The sequence below is a fragment of the Neovison vison genome, chromosome 12 (assembly GCF_020171115.1).
Source record: "Neovison vison isolate M4711 chromosome 12, ASM_NN_V1, whole genome shotgun sequence".
Classification (NCBI taxonomy): Eukaryota; Metazoa; Chordata; class Mammalia; order Carnivora; family Mustelidae; genus Neogale; species Neogale vison.
Window position 1 is genome coordinate 77,912,196 of NC_058102.1, and position 20,482 is coordinate 77,932,677.

The 20,482-nt window shown below is 37.2% G+C and overlaps 1 protein-coding gene across 2 annotated transcripts in view; it reads left to right on the plus strand.

The window, feature by feature from the left end:
• The window catches only part of CNTN1 (contactin 1), a 357,030-nt gene that overhangs the window by 213,636 nt on the left and 122,912 nt on the right, over window positions 1-20,482 (plus strand). For both annotated transcript variants that reach the window (XM_044227281.1, XM_044227280.1), the window contains exons 10-16: window positions 1,305-1,404; window positions 1,558-1,739; window positions 6,665-6,789; window positions 7,448-7,565; window positions 14,241-14,391; window positions 18,581-18,708; window positions 19,021-19,196. In XM_044227281.1, the coding sequence (XP_044083216.1) occupies window positions 1,305-1,404; window positions 1,558-1,739; window positions 6,665-6,789; window positions 7,448-7,565; window positions 14,241-14,391; window positions 18,581-18,708; window positions 19,021-19,196 (980 nt within the window). The remainder of the gene's footprint in view (window positions 1-1,304; window positions 1,405-1,557; window positions 1,740-6,664; window positions 6,790-7,447; window positions 7,566-14,240; window positions 14,392-18,580; window positions 18,709-19,020; window positions 19,197-20,482) is intronic.

Genomic DNA, 20,482 nt, shown 5'->3' on the forward strand with positions numbered 1-20,482 from the left:
AGCAACCATCCCAGGTGATTCTGATGAATTGGATCTTTGATCTACCCCTCAAGAAAACATTGACCCAATGGACAGTCTTGCTGATTCTGCCTCTCAAAGTCAACTTGGATCGGTTCTTTCCTTTTTGTTCCTACTGCTCAAAGCCTCCACCTGCTTTGCAAGAAGTAATGACCTAGCTTCCCTTAGACTTTCTTCTGTATTTCTCTTCTCCATGCCCCATTCTCTGAAACTTCTGACAAGTCTTTCTACTTAAACCAAAGGTGATATTCATATTACTTCTCTTACCAAAACCCACCAGTGGTTACTCACTGAGAAAATCAGCCTCAAAATGTTTGATGTCATAGTTTCAAGCCTTCTAGATAATAGGTTCAAGTCATCTTCAACTACATATACTTTGACATCACTTAAATTCCTAGACCTAAAAAAAAATCCCCTTCATGCTTCTGGAGCTTTGTCATAATATACTGTTTTCTCAGCCTGAGCTGGTCTGGTAAAGTCACATGCCCTTTTTGCCTGAAATTCCCATAGCCCCTGCATATTCAGTAGTCTTTCTTAGCTGCCACTCTTTAAGACTATTTATTTCCATTTTGGCTTGTATTTTAGGACATGGTGTATCTATTTGTCTCTCAGGTATCATACAGTATAAAGTACCTATTCATGCTGTAATCTTAATGTATTTCACCTTTCTGTGCCCGTTTTCCCCCTATAAGATTAAGGGAGAAATAGACCTTGCAGCAGAGATGTGCTCAATGAACTCAATAAAGGAACTATACTGATGAGCCCAGTAATGTCTGAATAAGCACTCTTCTTTCCCTTTCTCTTCCCCTCTTTTCAACTCATTTCCCTTTTGCATGTGCTTCCACAGGCACATCTATCTTCTATTCTCCTTCTTTTCTTGCCTGTCCTCTTTCTTTTCCACTCTTCTCTCTTCCTTCATTTCTTCTCCCTCATTTGCTTTCTTGTTTCTCTTCCATCCTGAGTCCCATGTAGCACCTGGCACAATGTTTTACACATGTTTGATGCTCTCTAGAGACATCTTGGATTTTTTTGGTGTATTGAGTCAGATTAGTTACAGAACTGTCAGAATGAGCCAATATGATTGGAAATGCTTGATGAAATTTATCCTATATACATACTGTGCATAAGCAAATCTGTGCATTGTGTTATGACTAGGTATTTTCCAGTGCTTATACAGAGAAATGCTTTGCATACTGAAGTAATTCTATAAAAGTCACACTATTTTTAAAAAACTCTATTTATTCTGCCTAATCATTAGTGGATGGTTGTATTTTTCTTAATATTAGGAACAACAAAACCATATCCTGCTGATATCGTAGTTCAGTTCAAGGACATATATGCACTGATGGGCCAAAATGTGACATTAGAGTGTTTTGCACTTGGCAAGTAAGTATACTTATACTTTTATTAGTATATGTAGAAATATATTAATTTTTGTACCATTTTAAGAAATAAATGATGTAATTGTTTAGGCGTATACTAACAAAGTAATTGACTTTGAAATGTGGACACTTAGCTTTTGTTATTTCCTATTTAAAGTCCTGTTCCTGATATCCGTTGGCGGAAGGTCCTAGAACCAATGCCAAGTACTGCTGAGATCAGCACCTCTGGGGCTGTCCTCAAGATCTTCAACATTCAGCTGGAAGATGAAGGCACATATGAATGTGAGGCTGAGAACAACAGAGGAAAGGATAAACACCAGGCAAGAATTTATGTTCAAGGTAGACATGTTGTTTCCATTTTTATACATTGCATCAGTATCTTACTTGTAGCCATTTCATTACTTGAAAGGTGAGTATATAATGAATAATAGTTTAAAAACAGTGACGTATAGTACATTATACAAAAAAATATCTATCTTATGTCTAATTAAGTCTCAAATATGGCTTATACTATTACCATCATACTAGCATCAATGGATTGTTGGAGTGTCCTTGATAATTTTCAGAAAATACTGTTAATGTAACTTGCATATTCCCTTCATTCTTCTTTTTTTTTTCCCTCAATACCTTTTTATCTGTAGAAGAAACTATGCATTATGAGTTGGTCCAAGCCACTGGCTTGCAAACTTGTATGTGTCTCAAAATCACCTGGAGGACTTGTTAAAACACAGATGGTTGGTTCCCAGAGTTTCTGAGTTACAAATTCTATTTGGGGTCCAAGATTTTTATTTCTAATAAGGTCCTAGGAGATCCTAATGCTACCAGACCAGGATCCACGTTCTGAGAACCACCACTCTAAGGAAACTTTTTTTTTTTTTTTTGGACACAATTTTCTTAACACAAATATTTGGCTCAGACATGTTGAAATAAACTTATATTTAGGAGAGTGGAATGTTGTTTTTCAGGGAATACTTGAAACCTTTCAGACTGAAATAATTTTTATAATGTTCCACAATATAAAACTTACAGATCACAATTGAGTAAATGTCCAAGGTTTCAATAAGACCATTCATTCAAAGGCTACGCATACACTGAGTGTCAACTTAGAGGCACACACTATGACTGGAACAAGGAGAAGCAGATAAGAGAAACATTCTTTCTGTCCTTGAGGTATTCATACTGTATTCATACTCTACACAAAACCTCCAAATTTATACAAGCATACACAGGAAATGAGATACACTTTCGCACACATGCATATGCACACACACAAACATACATAGTAATAAAGAAATTGGGAATGTACTATGGAAATTTACACAGGATATCAGTAAGTGGTGAGGGATACTTTAGCCACACTGAGAAGATGGATGATAGGAAAAATGGGAGGTGATGCCTAGCCAAACTGGAATACCAGAATGAGGAGACAGTTTATGGCCGCCGCCCAGGCCTCTGTCTACACAGGGAGGAAAGAAGTGCCTCCAGCGGCCTACAAGATGCAACCTCACCACCATCATTTCATAGTATCCAGCAGGATTAGGCTCATCTCGCCTTTTCCCTGTTTGTTTCTTTTGGCATAGAAAGACACGGCCTCTGGGCCTCCCTCCTTGCCTGGACTTTAACACCCACACAGCTCTGCATGTGTCCTGCTCTGTCTCCATCTCTTCCCCATCCCCAATTTCTGAAACCTTTGCACTGTCACAATCCCCTATATTCTTCACTTCTACATAACTTCTACTCTGAACTTCTCACCTTAACTAAAACATGGTTCTCCCTTAGAGACAATGCTTCCTCTCAAGTAGTCATTAATTTTTCTTCCACAGCTCTCATCCCCTTTTGCTTATAAGATAACGGCTTTTCTTGTTCCTCATGCCATTTCTAGGCTATCTACCTTCTTTCCTTTAAATATCCGGTGAAAAATCTATCCGGACCACGCCCCTTGTTTCTTTAAAGTTTTTACTCTTGGCGGGTCTTACAAACTAAAACATTACTCTTGACATTCTTCGTGACATCAGAATCAACTGAGACTATGATTTTTTTAGTAGTAGTTTTTTTTTTCCAATTTATTTATTTTCAGAAAAACAGTATTCATTAGTAGTAGTTTTGCCTCTCCTCTTCTCTAAGGATCTTGATACCTCAGTCTGCCTCAGCAGCCCGCTCCCACCACCACACTTTAGACCTCATTGTTACCAAGAAGTAGAATCCCTTTAGAATCTCAATCTCACATATTTCTTCACTAACCTCTACCTCTTCTCTTTCTAGTTCAGTTTCTCTAATACCCTGAGACTACCAGGAACTAAGATCAATTAATCTACCAATGGTTTAACTTTCCTTCACGTCCACTGACCCCTACTCGTCTCTTCTCTAAATCTGATCAGTCATTACTATTCCCCTGCACACCATCCCAGTGCCTCTACTTTGTCTTACTACCTTTGTAAAAGGCTAACCCTGGAAAAATCTAGCTCTCTGCCTAGCAGTGCCTGAACCCAGGAACTTGAGTATGACTTGAGATAAACACTAGTACACTGATTAGTTCATTTTAAATTAATGATCATTAACTTCAAGTGGGTCTTTAGTGTTGCCCAGGAATTATACTACAGTTCCCAAGGTCCACTTAGGTCCACTGATCCCACTCTTTTGGATGATCTTCTCATGCTTTCACAATTTCCGTTCAACCCTTAATACCTCCACCTCCAATCTTATGCTCAGCTGATAACATAGCTTCTTCTTTCACAGAGAAAACGAAAGTTCAAATTAGAACTTCCACAAGCTCCCACCCCACATCTACCCAATACTGGCATCTTTTTTTATTTTTTTATTTTTATTTATTTATTTATTTATTTTATTTATTTGAGAGAGAGAGACAGTGAGAGAGAGAATGAGCGAGGAGAAGGTCAGAGAGCGAAGCAGACTCCCCATGGAGCTGGGAGCCTGATGTGGGACTCGATCCCGGGACTCCATGATCACGCCCTGAGCCGGAGGCAGTCGTTTAACCAACTGCGCCACCCAGGCATCCCAATACTGGCATCTTTAACCCTGTCTCTTATTGCTATGGATTCAGCTGCTGTCTGAGGTCAACACCTCCACTCTGCTTGATTATACCCTCCCACTTACTGTTGTTCCAGCGATTCCCTGTCTTGACAGCAAAAGCAATCTTTTTTCTTCACTGGATCATTTCCATCAGTGTACAGTGGCCCTTGTTCTTCCTTCTTAACTCTGCCTGCTGCTCCATTTCCCTTCTTTTTATCTCCCCAAAAGGTAATAGAAATATTGACAGATTTAACCTATACTTTCTAGAAGTGTTGTTTTCCATTTTTCTTCTTTTTTAAAAGCACTCTTATTTAATTTTCATCCCTACTTCTCTGCTGGAATCTTTCTTCCCATGACCCCCAATAACATCATGATCCTGAAGTGGATGGCACTTCTCAGCTGTATCTTACTTGATCCAACAGCGGCAGTCACCACCGTGGACCATGTACTCCTCCACCATTCACCTTCTGTGCTTGGTATCTGGAACCTACGCTTTGCTAATGTCCTTGTATACTGCTTGCATTTTCCTCCTCATTCCATGCCCTCCAAACATGGGAACAATCAGGGTTTGTCTCTGAAAGTCTTCTTGATTTAATTCACAACTTTTAGGATTTCATTCATCATCCAGGCTTTAACTAGGCTCTATACCCTAAAAATTCTGACTCAGGCATCTCCTCTGAACTCCAGACTAGTGCATTAGGTACACCAATAGAATTCACTTGGTACATATAGAATATGCATGAATGGCCTCCTTACGTGAGGAAAATTTTGGTTAGACTCTTACATTTGTTAGATAAAGCTGTCACTCTACCAGGTTTCTAGAGCTTACAAATCTGTTTTTATTCATACATCTTAAGAAAACTGCATTCCAGGTTCTTAACAGAATTCCAAACTATATCTAATATCTAATTCCTTAGAAGAAACAATATCTAATATCTAATTCCTTAGAAGAAACAAGGTGACAGAGCAGATATTTATAAGGGAATATTATTAAGGGAGCTATTATTTCTCCTTTACTAATCAAGGGCGCTTACTTTTTCTCTTTTGGTCTAATCAAACTCCCAGAAGTTTGCATCATTAAATCATAGATAGAATGTATCAAATGGATTCAATTATTTAGACTTCTCATTGTATTTTTCAATGTGATATTTTGTGTCACCTGAGGCCAAGGCTGGGAAGGTGCTCATATTCCTGTTTTATTGCCAAGATTGTGTACATAATAAAACCTCTATCAATTAACATAGTATTCATATCAATATTTAATTTTTATAACTATCTACATGTTACAAAAATGTAATGATAACTGAGAATATACTATATCAGATTATAGTACTATGAGTATGTATATACATATGTTGATGGGGTTCAGTGAGATCATAGAAATGTTTTATGTTCTTTTTATTTATATGCACTACTTTCTATGTTATATATGTTATTTTATCATAAAACGTATATATCAAAGTTTTCTTTTTCAAAGAAAATAAAATACTCCCTCTACTCAGGATTCTCTCCTCCTACCTCCTTCTTTATTTTATGTTAATTTGTTTGCCTGCATTTATTTAAAGATTTTAACTTAAATAACTTAAATGCTCAGAAAGATTATCACATTGTTCATTTGCTTGCTCTCCAGAAATATATTTTCTTTTGGGAAATACCTAGCATTTTTCTTTAGGTACCAGAAAATCAGGTTATCGATTTCACTCAAGCAATAGATTTCAGCAATTACACTACTGTATGTAGTTTCTAATACTGAAAGAATACTTAAGTGATCAAGTCATTTTTCTAATCCTACAGTAAGATGTGACAGTGGCTGCTAGATGAAAGTTCTATCAAAAGGAGGATACCTGAGGGAATGGAAAAAAAAATGTGATTCTTTATTCAAAGGGGAAGACATAGTGTCATAGTCAATGAAGACATAATTCTTCAAAACCTTAATTGTCATTTTGAAAATTTAAGTTATAAGAAAAAGATCAATTATTTTTTTGTTATTCATGAATTAACTAACAAACATGGTTTACAAAGAAAAAAGTTTTGAATTGAGTTATAGTTACTTCATGTTATAACAGTGTAGGATAAAGTTTACCTGCAGACCTCGGCTCTAATACTGATTTTATGGCGTATGTGATATCTGATGTATTCTCCAGAAGGTCGGCTAAATGTAATATTTGTATTCTTGAGATTATTTTGAGTGTTGAGGTTTTCATTTGACATTTACAATATCCTTTACTTTTCAGCATTTCCTGAGTGGGTAGAACATATCAATGACACAGAGGTGGATATAGGCAGTGATCTCTACTGGCCTTGTGTGGCCACAGGGAAGCCCATCCCTACGATCCGATGGCTGAAAAATGGATATGCGGTATGTATGTTCGGCTGTTGTGCAGTTCTTAAATCCGTGTTCAGGCAACATTTCCAGGGGTCCTGGGATAAATTCAACAGAGTAAGGGTACCTGGTCCCTGAAATTTAAAAAAAAAAAAAAAAGTCTCTGAAGAAGGCAAACAAAAAAGTGCACGTTAAACTATCTTCAGCTTAATCAACTTTCTGCGATCTTATGTCTACCTTCTCTCTCTCTTTCTCTCTCCTTATTTTCCCCTTTGTTCCACATTTTACCCTTCTTCCTACTCATCCATCTCTACTACCTGATATTGTCCTCTTTTTTTTGGCCACTGTTTCCCTGACCCCACAGAAACAGAGGTAAGAGGGAAGGTTCTACCTTTAGCCCTGGGGACAAGTAGCAGCAGTGGGCCCTTTCTCTACCTTCCCTCTGTAATCTCCCAGCTGGGCCAGGAGGGAAACAGTGGACTCTCAACTCAGTAGGATGACTAGAACAAGAGCCACTGGGCATGGTAAGTGGGTTTTACTTTCCCATGCCGTGAAAAGCCTACTGTCTTCAACTTAGTTAACAGTGGGGGCCAAATAATGTATCTAAATGAAAAGTCAAATGAGGACAAACCTAAATAAAGTGTTTATATTAAAGTGTATCAAGGAAATGTATTTTACTTTGTGTTCTTTTCAGTATCATAAAGGGGAATTGAGACTGTATGATGTGACTTTTGAAAATGCTGGCATGTACCAGTGCATAGCTGAAAACACACATGGAGCCATTTATGCAAACGCGGAGCTGAAGATCTTGGGTCAGTATCCTTCCTAGTTTCTGTTAACTTCCACAAGGAAAGCAACACCTTCAACCATGATCGTAGGGTTTCTGAAGATCATATTTGATTATTTCTTGAATTACTAAAGTTAAAAACTTTCGAAATGGGGTTTGGGACGGGATGATATTACTGTTTTATATATTTTTTTTTCTTTCATTAGAGAACAGCAAACAAATTAGAGGCAACATGGAGTGCGATAGTCTCAAAAAAATTTTAAGCAAACTTTACACATGCCAGTTTTTACAAGTCTTGTTTCTCCTATGTCGGAGCTCTTAAATACTGCTTGAAAATCACGTTGCCATGATTGATGCTTCCACAATGCGTATGACCCAGGCTCAGATGGATCTTGAACACTTGCCAGTTTTCGTATTCTTTGGATCTCATGGCCTGAAATTGCTATTTAAAATCTTTAATTTTAATTTAGTTTTCCTCAAGCTTTCTACTCCAACCCGACTCCCACTTTGGTATTGCTTTCTTACTCCTCCATGAAAATTGAAACCCTTTGAAATAAAATACTTCAATTTCCCACCCCTCATTCCCAAGTATCTGAATCTTTACTACACTTGTCCTTTCATATTCTCCATCCAGAGGAATAAGCATTTCCTTTCCAAAAATAGGCGTACCTCCTATGACAGCACTTTAAAGAACCGCATTTTTACAAATTAAAAGTTTGTTCCAACCCTGCATCAAGCTAGTCTATTGAGGCTGTATATCCAACAGCATTTGCTTACTTGTGTCTCTGTGTCACAAGATTTCAAATGTTTTCATTACCATATTTGGTATGTTGATATGATCCTTGGTCTTTGATATTACTATAATTGTTTTCAGTCACCATGAACCACACTTGTATAAGATTGTGAACTTAATCAATAAATGTGTGTGTTCTGATTGCCCCACCAACCGGCCTTTCCCCCATCTCTCTACCTCACCTTGGTCCTCCCTGTTCTCTGAGGCACAACAGTATTGACTTTAGTCCAATGCCCTCTAAGTGTTCAAGTGAAAGAGACATCTCTCACTCTCACGCAAAAGCTAGAAATGATTAAGCTAGTGAGGAAGGAATATCAAAAGCTTAGAGAGGCTGAAATCTAGGCCCCTGGTAGTAACCAGTTAGCCAAGTTGTGAATGCAAAAGTACAGTTCTTGGGATTAAAGTGTTATTCCAGGGAACACATGAATGATAAGAAAGCAGAACAGTCTTACTGCTGATATGGAGAAAGTTTAGTGGTCTGAGGAGATCAGTCCAGCCACAGCATTCCCTTAAACCAGAGCTTAATCCAAAGCAAGGCTCTAACTCTAACTCCGCGAAGGCTGAGAGGGGTAAGAAAGCTGTAGAAGAAAAGGCTAATGCTCTTGTTGGGGGCTAATGCAGCTGGTGACTTTAAGTTGAAGCCAGTGCTCATTCGCCATTCTGAAAATCCTAGGGCCATTAAGAATTATGCTACATTTAATCTGCCTGTGCTCTGAATGTTTTGTTGCCATCCAGCAAAGCCTGGAGGACAGCACACCTGTTGACAACAGTTTACTGAGTATTTTAAGCCCTCTGAATGTGGACTCTGCTTAAGATTCTCTTTCCTGGGGCACCTGGGTGACTCAGTGGGTTAAGCCTCTGCCTTCCACTCAGGTCATGATCTCAGGGTCCAGGGATCAAACCCCACATCGGGCTCTTTGCTCAGTGGGGAGCCTGCTTCCCCTCTCTCTCTGCCTGCCTCTCTGCCTACTTGTGAGCTCTCTGTCAACTAAATAAATAAAATCTTAGACAATTATTCTTCCTACTCACTCTGTATCTTTCTGCTAGTGCTGGCTCTCTCTCTCTCTCTCTTTCTCTCTCTCTCTAAAAGAAAATAAATAAAAATCAAAAGATAACTGAGGCCTTCTTAATTTTAATTTTATGAAAGTCAGTCACATCCTCACGCTCCACTTCTAATTCTAGTTTTCTTGCTATTTCCACCAAATCTATCGTTACTTCCTCCACAGAAGACTTGAACCCCTCAAAGTCATCTATGAGGGTTGGAATCCACTTTGAAATTCCTGCCTATGTTCATATTTTCACATCTTCCCATGAATCATGAATGTTCTTAGTGGTATTTAGAAGAGTGAATCATTTTCAGAAGTTTTTCAATTTACTTTGCTTGGATGCATTACAAAATTCAACATCTGTGACACCTAGAGCCTTATGAAATGTAGTTCTTAAATAATAAAACTTGAAAGTCGAAATTGCTCCTTGATCCATGGGTTTCAGAATGAATGTTGTGTTAGCAGCCATGAAAAGAACATTAATCTCATGCACGGCTCCGTCAGAGTTCTTGGGTGACCAGGAGCCGTGTCAAGGAGCAGGAATATTTTGAAAGAAAGCGTTTTTTTTCCTGAGCAGTTTTTCTCAACAGAGGGCTTAAAATACTCAGTGAACTATGTTGTCAACAGATGTGCTGTTGTCCAGGCTTTGCTGGATGGCAACAAAACATTCAGAGCATGGGAGGATTAAATGTAGCATAATTCTTGGTGAAGATTTTGAAATGACAAGATATTGAAATGACAACAAAGGAATTAAAATATCACATCAAGTTCGGTTATAAAATAGCAGTAGGGTTTGGGAGGATCGACTCCAATTTTGAAAGAAGTTCAATTGTGGGTAAAATGCTGCAGAGAAATCTTTAATGAAAGGAATCATCCATCAATGGGGAAAACTTCAAAGTCATCTTAGTTTAAGAAATGGCCACAGACACCCCAACCTTCAGCTACCACCACCCCGATCAGTCAGCAGCCACCAGCATGGAGGCAAGATCGTCTACCAGCAAAAAAGTGATGACTCGCTGAAATCTCGTATGATGGTTAACATTTTTAAGCAGTAAAGCATTTTTAAATTAAGGTAGGTAAGTTGGGTTTTTTTAGACATAAAGCCACTGCACACTTAATAGGCTATATAGTAGTGTAAACATAACTTTTACAGGTACTGGTAAACAACAAAAAAACACAAAAAACAAAAACCTCATTTTACTCATTTATTGTGATATTCGTTTACGGGGGTGGTCTGGAACCTAACCTACAATATCTTGAGGGATGCCTGTAACCCCTTTATCTCTGCCCCATCTTCATCTCTTCTCCCTTGCGCTCACTTGATATGAACAGGAATCTTTTCTCCATGGGCATACATGCGTTCGTATTTCTCATGCTGCTTCTTCTTCATGTTTTATTCTTGAATTCTCTGCACCTTTGTCTTTGGTGATTCCATGCTTTCACACTTCCCAGATGATTTATTCTCAATCACTGTCATTTTCTCCTCTTTATCCCTTCCTCTGCTCAGTTAGAAATCTTGCTCTCTTGCAGAGTTCCTGCTCTGGTTCCATTCTATCCTCTTCCTCCCCTTTTCACATATTCTATATTATTATTATTCCTAAATTATTATTATTTTCAAATTTTTAAAAATCCTGGATAATTTCTTCTTCTCCCATTAACTATCAAGGATTCCTTAATTTATATCACTGGCCCAGGTTTTTATCCTCAGCTTTAAGCTCAACATAAAGCTTCCTAATAGAAATCTTCATTGGGTAACCTCACAGATAACCCATGTTTAGTGAGCCTGAAGCTAAATGCATTCTTTTTCGTCCGCATTCACATGGCCTCCTGAAAAATTCTGTTCTATAGAATGACAGAATACACTGCATCCTTTCTTCCTATCACATCTAATTTCTCAGTGTTACTCCACAAATCTCACATCCTCCTTACTTTCATTACACCTGCTTTAATTAAGGTCTTACTGTATTATGTTGCTTTCATTTTATTTAAAGTAGCTGTCATCAGCTTTAGTCCTATGAATCTAGGTACCCAGGCTTTCTCTTTTACAACCAAAAATGTTACCAAAAAAGATAAAGCAGTGACTTAGTATGGCCTGTTTTATTATTGCTACACCAAAGGGGAATTCTTTAGAACATTGTTACCACTACAAACTGAGTGCCGCTAAAAGAATATGAAAGGAATGAGATAATTGCAAGAAAATATTTTAAAAATCACCTTTGAGGGGGCGCCTGGGTGGCTCAGTGGGTTAAGGCCTCTGCCTTCGGCTCAGGTCGTGATCTCAGGGTCCTGGGATCGAGCCCCACATTGGGATCTCTGCTCAGCAGGGAGCCTGCTTTCTCTCTCTCTCTCTGCCTCCCTCACTGCCTACTTGTGATCTCTGTCTGTCAAATAAATTAAAAATAAATAAAAAATTAAAAAAAAAATCACCTTTGAAAAAAGTTAAGGCTGGGGCAACCTGGGTGGATCATTGGGTTAGGCGTCAGACTCTTCATTTCTGCCCAGATCATGATCTCAGGGCCCTGACATCATACCCCATGTCAGGCTCTGCACTGAATATGGAGTCTGCTTGAGATTCTCTTTCCTACTCCCTCTGCCCCTCCCTGCTAGTTCTGTCTCTCTCTCTCTCTCTCTCTCTGTAAGTAAATAAATAAAAATAAAAAGAGAGCTGAGGCCTTCTTAATTTTGATTTTCCCTGCCTCTTATTATAATGTTGAGGATCATATTCCATTTCTTCCCCGCAAAGTAAATATTCCTTGCTAATATATTTAACCTAGTTTATTTGGGTATCAAGCAAACATTCAGGTTTAGGCTTCATGCCATATTACTTTGGTATGAGGTGCAACAAAATCATTTTGACTCATACAAGATATTAGGTGACTTTAAATGCTTCCCCCAATATTAACATTCTGTTTTTTATAAAAATTTATCATCATACATTAAAAAATTACATAAAAATTAAATTGCTTAGGCTGAAAGATCTCTCCATATTCAAGCATAAAATCTTGTAGTCAGTTAATGACTATTACTGTAGTAATTAAACAAACAGTATTTTCAGCCTGAGAGCAATGTTTCTGGGCATCTTTATATTTGTTTCCATCTATTTTTGTTTACTACCATTAGAAAGAGTGTTGATCGCTCTCTCTTTTCTTTAGATATCTAGATAATTTATCTAGATAATTCATTTATTCATCATAAGTTATTCATTCATAAGTTATCTAGATAATTCATTTATTCATCCACCAAGTATTTTTGGGGAACTTTCTACACCAGATACTATTATTTGAATAGGCACAGTAAAGGATGAAAGAAATAAAAAAATTCATGTCCTCTTCTTAGTTGGGAGGAAAATATTCCCTTATTTTTTACTGCTTCTAAAATATGTAAGAACATGGTCTAGATTCTGTCACTATAAATTCAAATATTAGTTAAGTATGAAGTCATTTAAACAACTGTACCAGATCAGGTATTTCATTAAAACTTAACTGGCTCAAGAAAAATTCTCATTTCTAGATGAATTTAGATTTAAAAAAAAATCCCATTAGATTTTCTCTCATATTTGATGGGGAGTATGTCACCCAAAGTATCTATTAAGACTATACAAAATACCACACACTGTGTTAGGTGTACAACACAAGTTGGTTGGTTATGTATTTATTTGTTGTCAGCAAAACTCGGAATAAAGGAACAATGGGATAAATTAAATCCTTGCCATTAAAAAGTGTGTCCCACAGAGCAGCAGCAGCAGCAAAAGCAACACCTGGGAGCTTGTTAGAAGTGCTGAATCTCAGGTTCATCCCACGCCTACTTAATCAACATTTTATCCAGATCATCCGATTATTTTTATGCACAAACAGAATTTGAGAATCACAGGCTAGAGGATTAAGAGTCAACATCTGGATGAAGACGCACTTGAGCCTAGAAAAGCCTCCCCAAAGGACACAGTTACACACTGACGATTGGACGTGCAAACATAAATGGATGGGATTCCCCCTGAAGCCTGCTAAAATAGAAGGAGGTTATGAAATGAGGCAGGTGTAGGAGACCTTAAGAAAGATAGAGTGTGTCATCAATGAAGTAATCTTTTATGAGACTCTGTATCTTATTCTCATACCTATTGCTCTGTGCTTTGATGTAAGGGGAAGCTCTAGCGGTAGCCTGTTTCCCTCAGTGATTTGCATCCATCACTGCCCTAGCTGTTTGCAGGTAGGTCTGAAGGCAGAAATCTTTTTATTTTGGTATTTCAGTGTCTGCACACAGTTGGTGCTCAATAAATATTGCATGGTGAAGGAGGAATCTTTGTTTAATGAAGAGAGCATGCTTACAAATCAGAAGAAAATTGATTCAATTGTGAATCCTACCTGATACTGCCATGGTACCTTTGGCAAATTATATAATCATAACAGATATCAGTTCTCACATTTGTATACTGGGGACAGTTCACTGAAAGCGTGGTTGAAAGTATTGATTATGAATATCTGTCAGTATTAATAATGGTGCTCAAATTCCTTCAGTATTTCCCTTAACTTCCCTTGTGCAATTGAGTCAAAACAATTAAATTAGATGTTACCCTCAAGGTAAATATATATATAGCATTGATTTTAACTAAAATTTAGAATCCGTTATTACTAAGATTCGTACATTAAAAATGTGAATTTTATAAGTAAAATATACATCAATAATGTTATTAAATAAAAGGAAAATATATTGATACTAGGTAGGGAATGTCTATCAGTATATCTGATACTATTTGGTGAGATTAATCTTTTCTGTTGATTATTAATCAAAAGAATAAAAGGTGCTATAGAAGAATTTTTTTTTCCTTTTTAGTAAAAGAGAGGAATAATAATTTATTTCCTTTTAGCTTTGGCTCCAACTTTTGAAATGAATCCTATGAAGAAGAAGATCTTGGCTGCTAAAGGAGGAAGGGTCATAATTGAATGCAAACCTAAAGCGGCACCTAAACCCAAATTTTCATGGAGTAAAGGGACAGAGTGGCTTGTCAATAGCAGCAGGTCAGTTCAAAAACTAGGAATCTGATTGCAATTTACTGTTCAGCAAAATTCGTTTTAAGAGGACTGATGAAAATGTTGGTTGTCCTAACTTTTCTCCACAGAAAATATCATAATTCTAAGATAAACAGAGGTGCTTACCCTTTACTCTTATTATCTGTTATCATCAGGGTTCAATTTCTAAGCTTCTGTAATTTATAAGGAATTTAGAAAATTGAGACTCAGAAATTTTTGGTAAATTGCCAAAGTCCTCAGGAAAAAAATGAACAATGGCAAATAAAATATGATCTCTGGGGGTGCCTGGGTGGCTCAGTGGGTTAAAGCCTCTGCCTTCTGCTCAGGTCATGATCTCATGGTCCTGGGATCCAGTCCTGCATCAGGCTTTCTGCTCAGCAGGGAGCCTGCTTCCCCCTCTCTCTCTGCCTGTTTCTCTGCCTACTTGTGATCTCTGTCTGTCAACTAACTAACTAAATAAATAATAAAATCTTAAGAAAAAAAATATGATCTCTGACTTCTCCCCTCGCAGCAAGGCATTCTGCTGGCAATGGCCAGCAATCCCTGTACAGATGGATGAAAGATGAGTCTGAAAGTTGCTGTGAATGAGAGGAGAAGGCACAGGGGTCAAAGCTCAGAAAGGTCCCTCGCTCTTCTTTGCTTCTGCTTTTACTGATCTATCTGGATAATCACAAATCCTTATCACTATTTCTCAAGCACTTGATGTGCAACAAGGGGTTTTACTGAAACTAGGAGGATCTGCTTACAGGAAAGATAAGATATGTTAATCTGCATGTTCTGCTAAATGTAGCCTAAGAAACAATTCATACATCTCTTAGATCACGGGGCATCTTAGATCACAGGGCTGCTGTTTGGGCTAAGAAAACCTAAGGAAAGGCAACTCCCTGAGGCATTCCAAGGGCAGAGTGATCACACAGGCCTGGCATTCCAAAGACCCGTGCCCTCCTCCGAAACCTTCCTTCGCCCCCACAGCCTCTGTGTTACATTTAGCAAGCCAGGTATTATGGTTGATTTTATGCTCTACATTAACCCCACCAGCCTTCTGTATCCATTTATATTTGTTTTAATTTTATGCAGTTAGCCTATTAAGTATTTCAATAGGAAAAAACTTAATACAGGTGACTTTAAGAATAAATCATTCCTTCCCATCTTTTTAAATTAACAGGAATTTCTCATCTTTCTAATAAGTACACCATTAACCGCTTTAAGATAAAACATAAAACTGACGTCCCTCACGAGATAAAATATTAAACTACTTCCTAACAAGTAGACCATTGGTAGTTTTAAGATAAAACATAAAACATGTGACATGTATAGTATTTATTTAAAAGCCACACCAAATGGTTTCTTTAAATTTCTTAGAAGATATGGTAATAGTACTAAAATGCTAAAGTATGGAGAAAAGAAAGTCAGGATAGGAAATGGGATGTGAATGTGAGGGAGAAGGAAATATTCCAGGCAGTGATAGAAGCATGTACAAAGGGCCTGGTGCAGAGAATATAGGATGGTGAAGAATATAAGACCTAAAATCAGTATGGTTTGTCCTTAGAGGAGAATGGAGAATGGAGAAGAGTTTTAAGGGATGAGACATAATAATCCAGATCATTAATAATGTTTTTTGCTAGGGGGCTTTAACCTCATCTTTGAGTAATGGAATCGGTCTAAAGGTGTAAATAAAGGAGGAAAATGTAGATTTTGCCTATTAAAGGTATATTCTAGCTCAAGCATGTAAGAGATATTCTTCACAACAATCCAAAAAAGTAGGTAAGATAGGTATTATCATCTTTATTTGGATGTATTTAAAAGTTAGAAAGGTTAAAGTAGCCTTCTGACAGTATATTGATAATCTCCAAACTGAACCTTGAACTTGTGGAATGAACCCAACCCAACATGGTTCTCTTATTAGGTGGATCCCAAGTATGGCTGTGTATTGGACAAAGACAGGTTGGGAGAGGGAGTACACAGGAACAGCAGTTATTTCCCTGAACAGATTAACTTTTACAGGGAATATGCTTGACTAAGTTTTTAAGACATCAGCAACATGTTGCTAGAAGAATCAGTGTTAAAGGAAGAATTAATTTGTTTGATTTTCTGATGAGACATTAATAATCAGACAATAAGCAATGCAAAGATATGATCAAAAGGTATTCCCATTTCTAGGTACTTACTCCTGCAAGAAAATTGTGGCACAGCATTCCCCCTTAGCACCACCATTAACTCTCTCCCCTAAATGAAAAAATAAAAATAAAATCCTTCCCTGACTCTGATGAGGACCAATGAATGCTAGGAGCCTCTCCAGCCAAGGGTTTTCTCAGAACCATGTTTCATGGACTTGTTTTTCCTAAATATCAACATGTGTTCAAAAAAGGAAAAGAAAGGTTTAGCACCTAAAATCTTACTATTTTAATCCTGTCAGAATATTTTTAGTCTTTGAATCAAATTGCATTACTTCTTGACAAAAGAGTCTATAAATCCAGTTTTTGTTCCCTACTTTAATCCACTAATATTCAGATTCTAAGAACCACTTTATTTATTTTTTTAAAGATTTTTATTTATTTACTTGACAGAGAGAGATCACAAGGAGGCAGAGAGGCAGGCAGAGAGAGAGGGGGAAGCAGGCTCCCTGCTGTGCAGAGAGCCGGATATGGGGCTCAATCTCAGGACCCCGAGATCACGATCTGAGCTGAAGGCAGAGGCTTAACCCACTGAGCCACCCAGGCACCCGTATAAGCACCACTTTATAATAGATATGGTATTTCATGTAAAAATAAAGTTAAATGTTGTAAAATAGCATACATAAAGAAAAGTTCAACAAATAAATTATTTTTAGAGAAATAAAATATTTCTGTTTAAAACTAATATCCAAGGAGTAACCTGAATAACTGTCTTTTTAAGCCTGACTACAGTCTCATTCTGATTAATGTAAGTACAAAAAAAATGGTTCCGCATCACAAAGTTACTATAAGCACTTGATTGCCTTGTAAAATGGTTTTGCGATTTTTCCAATCAGTAGAGAGGAAACATAAACCTTGAATTGTAATTGGGTTCTCAATCGTATGATTTTACTTTGAGCTAAATGATACACTTTCTACAACAGAATGTCTTTGTAGTTGTTCATTTGATATTCAATGGTCTATTATCAGTTCTGAAGTGATCTTTATCTGTGCCCTTTATGTGAGAGTATCTCCAAAATTCTTTTCTTCTCTGGAGTTAGTATGCTTTCACAGTTAACAAATAAGATGGAAGGATAGGCTAGTCCATAAAACCAAAGTATGTCTGATGGAATGCATATTAGGGAAGAAAATCATGGAAGCTGGGTGGGGTGGAGGGTGGCAAGACAGCCACTGTGCCTTGTGTGTGCACATGTGTGCACGGATGCATACGATACTAACCAGAATTATCTAGCAACTCTTTGCTGAAGGTGCAAAACCCTGTGAAATTTTCCAGCCTCCAAGGGAATCAAAGGACTGTGGCTCTCACTCTGAGTGAAATGGAAAGTTCCTGGAGGGAGTTGAGCTGGAGAGCTGATGTCACAGCTGGAGAGCTGTTACACTTATGGTGTAACTTATGTCACTTAGGTCTTCATGTTTGGCTGCTATGTAGAAAAGAGACTATAGACAGGCAAGGGTGAAGCAGGAGGCCAGTTAAAAACTACTGCAGTAGGGCGCCTGGGTGGCTCGGTGGGTTAAGCCTCTTCTGCCTTCGACTCAGGTCATGATCTCAGGGTCCTGGGATCGAGCCCCACATTGGGCTTTCTGCTCAGTGGGGAGCCTGCTTTCCCCTCTCTCTCTGCCTGCCTCTCTGCCTCCTTGTGATCTCTGTCAAATAAATAAATAAAATCTTGAAAAAAAAAAAAAGATTCTCTCTTAAAAAAAAAAAAATACTGCTGTAGACCAAGAAAAAGGTGAAGGTGGCTTTCTAAAACAATTTGTCAATGCTGGGAAAAAAAATTATTATAAACAAGGCCAGGATGTTTCTTTTTTCTTCCTCTTTTTTTTTTTTTTCTTTTTCTCTCTCTCTTTTTTTTTCTTTAGGATGTTTCATCTTAAAAAAAATCTTATGGTCAAGTAATTTGTGTAAAACTTAACAATCAAAAGATAGTGTTTGAACTCTGAAGAACACTAAAATGTTTCACTAGATTAATTTTGTGAGGAATGTATTTCTTTCACTTGAATAGAATACTCATTTGGGAAGATGGCAGTTTGGAAATAAATAACATCACAAGGAATGATGGCGGTATCTACACGTGCTTTGCAGAAAATAACAGAGGGAGGGCTAATAACACCGGCACCCTTGTTATTACAGGTAAGAAACGCCTTGATCAATATTGTTATTTTCTAGTTTAATCGTGCTTAGTTTCTAATATACTATAGGATATGATTCACCACTAAGCTTCTAAGACAGTTCATATACGGATAAGTTTACATTTCAAAAGCCTGTGGGGCAAATCTCTTGCTTCATGAAATCATTCCTGGAATTTGAGTCTGAATAGCTTTTTTTCCCTTTGCTCAGAGAAATAAAAATACATATTGATTTTTATTCTTGTAACGTGCTAGATAATATGGTATCTAATATTTCCTTGAATTGTGCTTTCTTCCTTTTTTTTTAATTGTATAGATCCCACAAGAATTATACTGGCCCCAATTAATGCTGATATTACTGTTGGAGAAAATGCCACCATGCAATGTGCTGCTTCCTTTGATCCCGCTCTGGATCTCACCTTTATTTGGTCCTTCAATGGCTACGTGATCGATTTTAACAAAGAGAACATTCATTACCAGCGGAATTTTATGGTATGTGTTTTAAGTTTCATCTTATTGACATTCCAGTGACCCTATGTGACTGCAGCTCCTATTACTATAATCATTTATGATACTGAAAAAAAGGCACAAAAGCTTTTCATGGATTTCCTTTTATCAATCATAGCACTTCTAAACCTTTTTAAAAATGGCACGTTATAAGGATTCTGGTAGAGATATAAATCAGTAAATATTTGTTGAGCTTTAGGTCTACTTTTCCCTTAATTATAATATAATTTTTATGTTGATGTGTACTATCCCTCATTGTATCTGTACTCTAGGTGCTAGTGCCTACTTATTCATTTTAAATAAGGTAAGAGCATAGGACTTATCCTTTGTTATAATGATGACTTTAAGGCATTTTTCTTATTCTTTGAGGTTCAGAAAGAGACAAAATACCTATATGGGAGGGTTTGGAGAACTAGTCCATGTGATTTTTAGAATGCATAAATGGCTATATTTTATAAGAATACAGTGTATGGTACATACAACTTACAAAATATGTCTTTATTGACTATTTAACTATTATTAAAATTTCCAAAAGAACGGCTCTTAGTAGTTAAGTTTTGGGGGAGTCAAAAGTTGTAAGTGCATTTTCAACTGTGTAGGGAATCTGTGCCCCTAAACTCTGTATTGTTCAAGGGTTAGTTGTATTTAAAAGGCAAATTGGCCACTGTTCCTACCTGCCTGTTCTCTAGAAAGGCCATTGGTTAGGAACCTGAGAGCATATGCTTATTGAAGAAAACTAATTTTAATTTTAGAAGTCAATTATTAGTATAGAAATAAAAGTTTGAATTAACTCAGTAAAATAGTAGTATAGTAGAATATTTAGGATATTTAAAGTCTATGAAATCTGAAGATTGATTTGTACCTATAATAATCATATCCTTTCAAATTGTCTAGCTCTTTAATTTTTTTTTTCTAGAATTATATGCTTGAAAAGGCAAAATAAGCTTTCAGTCAGGTTGAGTGAGACTGATTTTAACTAGATAGAAACATTTCTTGTTACATTTTTATTAGTTCAATAAAACAACTACCCATGCAGTAATGAATGTTTATCCTTATACATGTTAACTATAAATTCAGTTCCTTTCATTTTAATCTAACAGATGTAGCTATAGCTATAAATTTACAGCAAATCTGCTGATTGTTTTTCCATTTTTTTTTTAAAGATCTTATTTATTTATTTGAGATAGAGAGAGAGTGAGAGAGCAAGCATGAGCAGGGGACAGAGGGAGAGGGAGAAGTAGGTTCCCCGCTGAGCAGAGAGCCCGATGCGG